The sequence below is a fragment of the Macrobrachium nipponense genome, chromosome 13, assembly GCF_015104395.2.
Source record: "Macrobrachium nipponense isolate FS-2020 chromosome 13, ASM1510439v2, whole genome shotgun sequence".
Classification (NCBI taxonomy): Eukaryota; Metazoa; Arthropoda; class Malacostraca; order Decapoda; family Palaemonidae; genus Macrobrachium; species Macrobrachium nipponense.
The window spans coordinates 48,296,692-48,309,191 of NC_087206.1; the positions used below are offsets into that span (position 1 = coordinate 48,296,692).

Consider the following 12,500-nt stretch of genomic DNA (forward strand, 5'->3'; position numbering starts at 1 on the left):
GAACGAATGAAATACAATTGGAGAGAAAGTTATCAGGTAAACAAGATGAAAAATACCAGATGGTAATTGTCAAAAGGGTAAAAGTTAGAGAGATAATCCAGGATTATCGGATATCACACGGTCACAAACCTAAACATAGACTTAACCCTAACAGAAACTACAAAGTATCCGTACAGTCCAAAACATGTAAAAACTGAATATATTAATTTTGTTGCTTATATTTATCTACAACTTTTTTCATTATGAAGGCATCAAGTTTAAATAAACCAAAACTTAAATTTAGAACATTTCCATTATTTGACTTGATGAAGCAAGATTCAATGATATTCCTTTTAACTGTATCATTACATGGGATTAAGGCTCTTGCTTGACTGCAGTTAATAGGATAATCTAAATCTCTCATATGTACGAATAATGCATTCGATATTTGCCCAGTTCTCACAGAAAATTGGCGCTGTTTGAGACGTGAAAAAGATTTACCGGTCTATCCGTAATAGACTTGATCACACTTTTTGCAAGGAATTTCATATATGCAGCCTGGAAGATCTTTAGGAGAATTTTATATTACTAAACTCTTGACATTAATATTACTGAAAACAACATTTATGTTAAAAAGCTTTAAAATTCTAGGAATATCTAAAAACCTTTCATCATAGGGTAATTTTAAAATGTTATGCTTACTAAATTCAAGTTTGTTATTAGTTAAAATGTTTATCTGGCTCTTTTCCATGCCATCTACAAAAGTCCTTGGGTATTTAAGTTTCTATGCAATATCATAAATTGTTTTAATCTCAGCGTCAATAAACTGTGGGCTACAGACACGTAAAGCTCTTAGGAACATCCCAGAAAAAACAAGAGAATTTAACATTTTGATGGTGACTGGAATAGTAATGAACAAAAGAGGCAATGTTAGTTGATTTCCGAAAGACAGAAAAGGTGAGATTTCTATCATTTCTATGGACAGTTACATCAAGAAAATTCAAATTACAATTTCTTTCTTTCTCTACAGTAAATTTTATAGAAGAGACTAAATTATTGAGATTATTAAGGAATTCCTGGAGATTTTCATGAACTGGCCAAATACATAAAATATCATCTACATACCTACACCATATAACTTTTTGGGGCAAAATTCTTGGTAAGAGCTTTGTCTCAAAAAATTCCATGTAAATATTGCTAAGGACAGGAGATAAGGGATTTTTTAATAATCTCAATAATTTAGTCCCTTCTATAAAACTTACTGTAGAGGAAGAAAGAAATTGTAATTTGAATTTTCTTGATGTAACTGTCCATAGAAATGATAGAAATTTCACCTTTTAAGTCTTTCGGAAATCAACTAACATTGCTTCTTACAGCCAACTCTATCAATTTTATCCTTATACAAAGGAAGAATGGTTTCCCTCAAATGATATTATCTTATCTTTAAACAAGGAAACAATGATTTCTCTCAGCCAATCCTGTGGAGCTTTTCCCTCATTCAAACATACTATACTCACCTGGGTCAGCCACTCAACCACATATTCACCACCGTAACGCATCTTATTTGTAATGGCATCTATTTTGTTATAAGTTGATTCCACAAGTATAGCCAAATATATTCCTATTCTTTACACTTCACAATCATTCCTATTTGTTTTTGTTCTCTCTGACAACCATTCAAAATATTCTCTTCACCAGAAAAGGACTGTTACTTTCAATAGCACACCTTTTATCCGTGAATTTGAACGCACACGCACGCACGCATGCACACAATCATCACAAGTGGACTGTATATAAGTATATATATGTTCTTGAAAAGTTATTGAGCCTTCCAAGTCCTCTTCAGGTCTCTAGGAATACTGTTACGCATATTTTTTTCTATAAAAATAGAGACAGTGCTAAGTATTTCCCATGGTAAGCAAGAACCTAATTTATGTAGTTCCGTACCAAAAATAATAATGATATCACAGTCTTCACCGTAAATCACTGTAGCTCACATTGTTTTCAGCAACCTCCCTCATTTCATCCGCATAGAGAAATATACAAGGGTCGTGTATAGATGCCAGCGTCTCTTTTCAATACTAAGTTATTAGAGAAAGTATTATATACCATACGAAAGATTTGGTATCTTCATTGCGGCACGGTCTGTCCCGACCCTATCATCACCTCAATATACCCGATTTTCCCCATCAGTCATCATAGTTGCCTCAGGTACACCCATCCGAGATGTTTCCAAATCCATCTCGTCATTGTTGTTTCTTGCATCTAGCAGCCATGACTGGACTAACTTATCTTTCCAACCTTCTTCTTCCTCCCAAATACACCTACAATGATGGGTGGCCATGAGTTCTTAACGACTTCCATACCCAGGTCTCGGGACAAGGTCGCTATCGTGTGGCTTGTTTGTTCCACGCTGTTCTCTTCCTGGCTCTGGTGCACTGCCTTTTCCGGTCTGCCTTCCACTCACTCAAAAACACACTGCAGACTAAAGCGGACCTCAAGAACTTGGCTAAGCTCAATATTATGCAGTCATCTGGAATGACTTTAATATCATTCATATGCTATTCTTATTACTCATGCTATATTTTGCCTCTAAATTCTAATGCGTGCAAACTATATTTCTCTGCTGTTTTGAGCGCGAGTTTTGTTATGCAACACCTAACTTGCCTTAGGGCGACACGCCTGGTGGGAAAATTATCTGAAGAAGATTCATGTCCCACTCTACCTCACTTTCCAGATAGACCGTGCTCTACATATAACCCGACATACGTTACCTCACTCACCAATTTTTGTAGAAAAAAAAAAAAATAGTCCAAGAGATGAACATGGGAAAGGGATAAAAAGAACAAATACAAAGGACCAGGTAACAAGAGCATTCGCATATTATTGATATATCTTCACTTCAAGAAAATAACCAAAATAAAGTATAACAGCCTTCAACTAGTGGCGAACAAAAAGTTCATAAAAACACTTTAGATCCTTACACCGAGAAAGAGAAGATCAAGAGTTAGGTAGCTTCCAGCTATATTGGTGTTAGCACTGATCTATGTCATGGTTAAATTCAAAACACTAAGAAATTGAGAATTGAAAATCTTATAGTGTGGCCGTTGCATTTATCCGCTAAGAGAGAGAGAGAGAGAGAGAGAGAGAGAGAGAGAGAGAGAGAGAGAGAGAGAGAAATCCCCAGCTGAAAATCAGAAGCCAATCGCCGAGTCACCAGCACTACCCCAACCACCAACCAAAGAAAGGCAATTTGTCCTCATGGCCACAAAGACAGCGCTACAAATTCCAGGCAAGGCAACCGGACAGGGAAACTGAAAGCGGGGTTGACATCTACGAAAAGAAGAAACATGAGTCTTACCATGATGGAATTGAGTGAAGAACAGAGAGAGCTGGACAGCATAATCAGTGGGAGATTAAGTCAGCCATTAACTAAGTGAAAAATTGGGCATGTCTGATGACAGGTGGGTTAATGACTCATGGTGGGACTGAAAATAAAATAAGAAAAGGAAATGAAGGACTCAATGATACGAAATTGAAAACAGAAATCACAGGACACAAGACAAACTCAAGAAATGGAATTAATCTGTACTGAAAACATATACAGTCATATCACTGTGTAAAACATTCTTCATGAATATATCATACCATTACATACATAGGCAAACTGCATAAACTTAATATTTCTCGTTTTATACTTGTCTTCAAGTCTGACGGACACTTGGTCATTCTTACCTTACCCGAGTCCAGTAAAAAGTAATGATTAATATACTGCATTTCTCCGGGCAAAAAATATTCACCGGTATGCATCAGGTCTGTAGTGGACTTATCCCTTTATTTGCTTTCTGAATACATGAAAGGCGATCAGTTACTTGCCTCTTGCATAAAGAGAAATGAAAAAAAGGACAACATTCACGATAAATCATTTTTTAATCTAATTTTACATCCGGTTATGCTATTTCCTACTTCTATAGTGTCATAACGAGAAAAAGGCACATAGACGAATTTCAGCGAGTAACTTACTAGTCAAAATTTACATGGAGGAAAATCTAAATGTACTAAAAGAATATTCAGGTGCTACGAAAATACATGTTGACTATATTTACAATGAGTAACATCGAATTACCTTATTTGTTACATAAACAGGAAACGTGAATTAAAAAGAAATAGAGGGACCAATTTGTTCCCGCCCTTCTGAGGAAACTGCCAGTTATGTCACAAGAACGCCCCGAGCGAGAGCCTTCGTGGCGATCGCTATTTCCTCCCATTCTAACTAAGTCAGTCACGCGCTAAGTTAACCAAACACAAACAAGCAAGCAACAGGTCCTATATTTGTGCATGAACCCGCAAACATGTTCAAGTGTGTAGGATAAGGAACGCACCGCCCACATTCCAGGGGTCATTACACTGGGAACGTGTAGTCTCCTCCACAGTTCCTGCAAAAGTTTCCCATGCAAAGTTTCCAAGCACTTGGGGTGAAACGCACAGTACTCCAGCCAGCAGAAATTCCCACATGCGTATCCATATCAAGCGAATAATATTTAGTATAAATTCACTTAGATGTATGTAATAAGGGGAAACAAAAATCTCTTCACAGTCCCAGAAAGATCTATCGATGACTTGTCAAGAAATCGAACAGAAACCGTTAAATTCCACTTAACTCAAATTGCACGAGGCCTTCCTTCAATAGGACCGCTCAGAGTCTGCCAAACCTGAACAGTTACGGGACGCAAATCGAGATCACATAATCAAATGTACGGTTCTGATCGTATCTTCACTCAAAAGTCAAAATAACAAATAACTAAACCTAGTTTTGGAGAAGTTTTTCCGAAACAGACCAACTTTCTTAGCTGAAAAATCTATCTAATGTTGCAGAGTTCATAAAGGACAAATTCCATAACAATTCATTGTCATGAAAAGAAAGTTTGAACAGAAAAAAAACGAGTTTTCTTAAAACAAAACGGCGTATGCTTCAGTGTACAAACTGTAGGGAAAATTACATATTTTAATAAACAAGACTTAATGAAACAAGAACAACCGAGTTAGAATAAGCAGGCAGGAATTTGACGCTTTCCATAAAAACAAATTTATACTGCCAGGCAACGCACGAAACATTTTCATATCTTATTTACCAAAAAATCTCATACAAACATTCGCAAATACACACAAGCACAAGGAGTTTCTAATCGTGTCAAACTCAAATCCTTTAGAGGGCCAATTATGCACTTGGTTATGGTCTCGAGGGCCATCAAAGATTTGGTAATTACTTATTCCCTATTCCTTATGACTCATTTATTAGGATTTGCAATAAAAGACCCTTATTGCCAGCAATTATGATATGAAATTAATTCATAAATTATTGTCATATGAATGAAAGGTAAAACTTATTATGTCTCGTTTTAACAGTTTAGCACCTTTAGTTCAATTTTCCTCAGTTCTAACAGTTGTAGTAGTTCGAGTTAGACCATCCCGCGGGCCATGAGTTTGCCACCCTTTGACAAGATTACAACCCTCGCCCCCAAACATTGCAGTTTAATCATTAGCGCCGCTTTCGTTCATCGAGGCCACAACCAAAGCCGAGACACTATCAGCCAACATCTCTGGCTAAATTTGTGGCTTAGAAAATCATGAACAAAAACCCAGCGATACTACTTACATTACTGTAGATAGAACCCATACAGCATACAATAATTCAAGCTGGTCTCAATATCAAGTCGATAGCATTGGTAGCCAGCTGGTTACTGTCAAACGCTTTTGTCTTTTTTTAAGCGGTTTTATTATTAGGGGAAATTGACGAACCGATCAATGACTCTCAAGAATGTATCGTTTAACGTATATTTTTGAGATCCGTACACTGGTGGAACAACGGCCATGGTCGTAGTTGCCGAGCTATAATAGTATGTCATACCGATATTTTAAAGCTGAAATGTTGATTACTTAAGAGAACTTTACGAATGCATTCCAATTCCACAAGCTGAGTGAAGTGCGTAAAACTACCTATGGTTTGAAGGAGCTCATCGTCTTTTAGTTACACAACTTTCACTGAAGCAATCTGGGGAAGAATCCCTTCAGCTAAACCGAGCAACGTCAGAATAACTCAGTTCAATTCAGCTGACGGGTCAACGTTTTGCTTATCAGTGGGGCCTTACATTTCTACCCTGCGGCTTAGTCTTTTTTTTTTTCCTTGTCTAGTTTAAGAATTATTTCTTTATATACTTCTTGAACAAAATATTTTGAAAAAAATTTCCTATTTCATATGGCTAGTATACAGCTGCCTTCACTAGAAAACAAGTAAAGCAATAAATGTGCTATAACTACACTATAACCGCGCCCCGTACATTATTACATTAGCTTGTATATTGTCATAAAATATATTCATTTTTTTATTTCTATCCTTTGTCTATTTCTCGGTTGCTTTTGTTATCGCATCTGTTCCTTCCGTCTTTCGCTATCTACCTCTCTCATTCTATCCATAATCTCTTTCTTTCGCATTCTTCTGAAGCTTCGTCGTCCAACCCCTTTTGTTTCTTTCATATCTTTCAGTCGCCTTCATCCACTAATGCTGTCCTCCTCCTCTATTTCTGCTGTGTTCAACGGCTCGTTTTTTCTTCCTCCGCCCCTTCCACTTATCAACATCATCATCATCATCTTCTCTCCCCTATCCCAGTCCTCATTCTTCGACGGTTCATGCCAAAAGTCCTCTTAGTATCCTTCCTTCCTCTTGTTTTTTGCTTTATAGCTCCCGGGTTTTCTTACGTAACAGACAATCATTGTCTCAATAAATCATGATGGGAGTGTGTTTTTATGTGGCGAAATCCGACAAATTTTTATCATCGTCCAATAAAAGAATATTTCTCCCACTTTCTACTGATCTGCTTGACCATTCGAGAGAAATCCTACTTGTGATCACTGACTGGTAAAAACAATGCTCCTTCCAACTTCGAAAGGTGTAATCTATTTATAGTAAGGATCTGCAACTTTCCTTTGAGAGAGAGAGAGAGAGAGAGAGAGATAGAGAGAGAGAGAGAGAGAGAGAGCTTGCCGTCCAGTTGTTTACTTTCACTCGACAAACAAAATCTTACCCACACAGAATCCAAGGGCATATTTTGTATTGCCCATTCGTTAAATCTATCATTAACAATTGTCTTCTGTATTCAGTGGCGTGGGATCTTCCAAACACACCTGTCATCGGAGTCGAATCAGTGCTATTCATTTTCCTCATCAGTATAAAACACAAGGTCATGAATTTCTCCATTCTACTTCCACTTGCCTTTTAATTCCTATCACTGGCCAAATAATCTTTGAAACATCAGAGAACTTATTAACATTGTAATAAGAACGATTGCAGTTGTTGGCAACTGCAATGTCGAAGACCTGAAAGGGTGAAGGAAGACCATAACAATCTGGTCCTCAGAGAAGTCACCTCACGCCCTCACGATGACGTATCGGTTCTTGATTGGATGTAGGCAAATGCATCATTCTTACTGGCTGGCAAGTTTCCGTAGTTGCTATGACAGACGATCGCCTGGGGCAAGTGCATTAGGACAAGATCAAAACCCCTGGAGTGAGCCGTAAAGATGCGATATTATTAAGCTCTTAATCTTACCTTTATAGTTCTTATGAAAGTCAAAATAATAACCAAAATGCCATGTTCAGAAAATCGAAAGAACAAACTGCGTGTAAACTTTAAAAGAACTTTAAAATGAATCATTCTGTTGACTCATTTCCGTAATCTGCTGACGAATGTTTGAAGTATACTTGACTGTTCCCTCAACTACGACCATCCTTTGTTCGAGTCGTCTTCTTATCTTCAGACAAAAATGTACTGAGGTTTTATTCTTACCGGAAGCAATTCAACCCAATGCCAACAGTACGAGAAACGCGGGGAAAATATATCTGAAGCCAGCAAGTTGTTATTCATAAAACATTATCATGCAAAAAATGACACAGCTGTAAGACGAAATTTGTAGTGAGTTTACTTAATGAGCCATCCCCTGAGAGACTTCGAATCATTAAAATGTCGTCAAGAATTCCATCACTAGTTTTGGCGTCTACCTGCTGCCGGAAGACAAAGGGAACAAATTTGGCATCTAAAGCAAAGGTATACAGTCCACACCAAACAAACCTTCCTACTCAAGTAACTGGGCGGAGAAACAGGTTTACAGGATGCGGAGGACGAGAAGACTGGATAAGTCTTGCGAGAGAAGAAAAGAGAAAAGCCTTCTTTGCCATCTTCAGAGGCGCAACAGGTGTGGTAGGTACCAGCCTAGGGAGGCCATGACGTAACCACACCCGTATGTAATGGAAGGCGATGAAGGAACACAGTGACGGAGAACGGGAATAACTAGGCAACGCAATTAGGAAGGGAAACGTACATTCAAATGCCTAACAACAAGCGCAGGGTTTAACCATGACTAGCCAGCCGGTGTCACGGCCAAAACGCTATGGCCGTAACGCCTGACTGCACCGACCTTACGCAAGAGCTCGGACGCCTGGGAGGGACCTCCGGCAGATGGAGCGTTTCCCCGAGAACCGCCAATCACGAATGTAAGCAAAATGAAACAAAGCCTCGGCCGCCTCTACAAACACACACTCCTAGAAACACCTTTTCTGCAAAAACAGAACAAGAAACACCCTCGTGCAATTTGAATTTTCTTGTGTGAAATCACATGAAAGATTAGCATATACGTACAATTATACACACTGCAAGTCTTAAACAATAGCATAAAAAAGTGGGACGTAACATACTTCAGCAATCGTTACAGTGGGAGAGAGGGATGATTGAATACTTAGTATTTAAGCCACGCTCGAATACATTGGTAAGGATACTAAAGGCTGAAAATTTGAATCGTACCTCAAGTAAAACTTAAGATATGTTGAAAGCAGCAGACATTTAAGAATATTACTAAAAGCAGAAGCGTTAACAGTCCATTACAGTCTATGGTGAACGTAGTATAACTATGATCTTTTTAAATGTACAGCTTCAAGTTGATACCATTTTTTTTCCACAGTAGCATCGTTCACTGACTGAGATTATGTAAAGGAAAAGCAAAGTTCGCAAGACGATTTCAAGAGCATCTGTTACATGAGGGAAAATTGGTGATTGGAATGTTACAGCTTGAAACCTGGTGTTATAACAAAAAAGCATCCAGCAACCCAACCCGGGTCTGATGTCGTCCGGAAAGGATGGAAAGGAGCACAGCAAGCACAGTAGTAAGTACCTACTGTCTCCATCACAAAGTCTGCTAGAGCAAAGAGGGGAAATATTGAAACACAGATTTCAGATGAAACGATAAACTTTTCTCTTAAAGAAAAAATCGTTCATGTACATACGTAAGAAAGGAAATCAGAGAGCGTACACTAATATAGATCCCTGTATTAAAAGCAAGAGCTATAAACGTAAAGGTGATGATGCACGGTAGATATCCAGTGGGGGACCCAGCTTTTAATTAATGCTCGCTGTCGTAGCCAGCTTCTTCACGGCAGATGCTCGATTCCAGAATAAAAAAAAAATGTCTAATAGTATAAATCAGATTTCTGCAGCAGCTCTAGGATATTTGCAGATATTCACCTTTGTAGCTAGGTTTTGGTTTTTGGATAAATGTTAATATTTTTTTCAGATGTGGGTGCAAAAGATTAAGATCCAGTGAGGTATTTCAGTATGTTTTCAATATAATCCCAAGTGCATTGTTCCTAAACACAGATAATTTTGTTAAGTAATTTTCCTCTTCGAGGGAACATAAAACTACTTGTTCTACCAAATATAGACCGCTCATTCTTCGGGCTGAGTCTGTCTATGAACGTGCAGTTTTTCATCTAACTACGTTCACATATAGAAGCTGGCTGCTACTGATATCCTGTTAGACGTAAATAGTTATGTCCCCAGTAATGTCTAGGACTAGGCGAGGCATTTCGCTCGATGGGTATTTTGGTTACGTCTAATATACATATTTCAGGGTTTTTTTTCTTAGTGGCCCTCTGCATGGAGTTGGTGGTGGCAGTATTTTCAGTTAAATCTACTCTCATCACGGCAGGATTTCCTCAGGGTAGTGTTTTGGGACCTGTATTTTTGCTCAAAGTCTTAATTGAAAGGCATAGAAAGCCTCACGCAGTGGGTCCTGACCTCACGCGGTTTCCCGGCCGAACTGATTTTTCGGCAAGTATAATATGTCAATGCATGAATGAAGACAGCCTGGATTTAAAAGTAAGACTCATATCATCAGTAGCACGGATCATTAAGTAGTACAATGAAGTGAAAGTATGGTACAAGATCATCTCATCAATAGGCTTAGTTTAACTCAAGCTACCATCCTCCATTGATTAAAACATCGGTTGACCAGTTTTAATTCTGTAATGAGACTAGTAGCGACCATTATCAACTTTTAGTTTAGAGTGGAAGAACTCCCTTTGCTGCCCAATTTTCAAGACGCAGGAACAGGCTGGTTTTAAGATAATGTCCGAGTGCTTCAGACCTTGTGTTTGGCCATTGCTGGGATAATTTGCTCCATTGTGGACGTCTGCTGCCTCCCAGGATGTTTATCTCTTTTAAGACAAAGCTGTGGTTTCTTATCTAATAAGATTAACTATGCTTTAAACCTTGGGCGATTAATACTTTTTGTCCATCTTCAGCAAGTTACATTTCCATTTTGAAATCCCATCAATTGAGAGCGCTACTCGTTTCGTAGAGCAACACACCTATTCTTCGCTGAAGCGCCACGATGGCTCACTACCCAGCTCAGAGGTTTTCCTTTCTCTTCACACAACAAGTTACGCGAAACAGTTTATCATCCTGCTCGTCCTAACAAGTGCTACTTTGTCGCAGCTTTCTAACTGTTCTCAGCAACCTAAAGTGTATCTTTATATGTTCTTTATATTTACGTATTCGTATATGACTACTTTTGCTACGCTTCTTTCTGTGATATATGAGCATTTATGTCTTTACAAGCTTGCTTGGTAAATTAACTAGGTTTATGGCTTGTTCCAATAGGTTCATGGGTAATCATTTTTCTACCCTTAACTCTAGAACAGTTCCCTGTAATGTAATATGCTGAGGTCATTGCTATGGCACAGGAGTACCGGATGTTGACTTTGACGAATGAATGCGTAATGTATTACATTTAATCGTTTACATTCACTTTCTTACCAAGCTTCATCATCTCTAGTCAGATAAAAAGCTCGATGCCTCAAAAACCTAATAAAGAACAATCATTGTCGAGGAATGTGTAAGTCAAAGCTGAGTAAAGGAGTAAGTAAAGATTATGCAGGCGAAGGTATTTTTCCTCCGGAGCCAAACCACAAACTTGTTGGGAAAGATTCCTGAGGAAGTGAATGCTTGACAAAAGCGTATGAGGTGGAAACTCAAGAGTCGTGAATTTGATGAGAAAGATGGTCATACATTTTTCTCATTTTGCTTTTATCCCTGGAATGACGCTGAATGGTAACAGTCATGACAATTCCAAAATGACTACTAGCGATTCATAAATAAGAAAGGAGCCGGTTTATCAGTAAAGCCAAAAAATATCTAAAATGAGACAATAATGAAAATAAAGGCATAACAAGGTTTCGAAACGAAGCATCATCGCCCACAGTATAATAATAAAATAATTTTGCATAAATGTTCTGCAAAAGAGACCTTCAGGGAAGAGTGAAATATGCGAAAAAAAATTCACGAAATTATTTTTCCACTGTTGTCTAGCACTGCTATGAAAACGTTCAATGCTTCATTTCAGACCGAATGAGACTAAATGATCAATGATCCACTTCGTGTGCATGTATATATGTATGTGTGCATGTATATATGTATGCATGTATGTATATACATATTTATAATATAAGTATATATATATACACAGACTAACTATATATATGGACATATACACATAGATATTATATTTATTTTTATATATATATATATATATATATATATATATATATATATATATATATATGTAGTATATATACACACATATATATAATAACATTTATTATATATATATATATATATATATATATATATATATTATATAGAATATATATATATAATATATTAAGATATATATATATATATAATATATACATATATATATATAACTTCTCGCTCATTTTTAAATTGGTTTTGTAGACTTCTACTGTAGTCCTTCCCTACTATGGTCTGTCACCAGAGAGAGAGAGAGAGAGAGAGAGAGAGAGAGAGAGAGAGAGAGAGAGAGAGAGAGAGAGAGAGAGAGACCTAATAGCCTATTTACAACATCACAGTAGCTACACTGACAAAGTCATTGCATACTTATGAGTGATGTATTCTCAGCGAGAATCAATTGACATGAATCACTTCGTCACGGATAAGCAATTCTGAGTAACACGACTGAATCACCAAAGAGCTCAGCATGAATCGCAAATTCGCGTCATGTTCTCACAGGCTAACTTGGAGCCTCTACCTCGAAACATTTCTAACGAAAACAAATCTAAGAACAATCCTTCCAAAACTTCAGGCGCTCGTGGAGAAGAATATCTTCAAACATTCA

General features: G+C 37.6%; 1 protein-coding gene across 4 annotated transcripts in view; it reads right to left on the reverse strand.

Moving 5' to 3' along the window:
- LOC135225785 (carbohydrate sulfotransferase 4-like) overlaps positions 1-12,500 on the reverse strand; it is a 169,787-nt gene that overhangs the window by 86,814 nt on the left and 70,473 nt on the right. For 2 of the 4 annotated variants that reach the window (XM_064265259.1, XM_064265260.1), the window contains exon 2: positions 3,341-3,467. The exons of the other annotated variants lie outside the window; for them this stretch is intronic. In XM_064265259.1, the coding sequence (XP_064121329.1) occupies positions 3,341-3,382 (42 nt within the window). In that variant the 5' untranslated portion in view covers positions 3,383-3,467. The remainder of the gene's footprint in view (positions 1-3,340; positions 3,468-12,500) is intronic. 4 annotated transcript variants of the gene reach the window in all.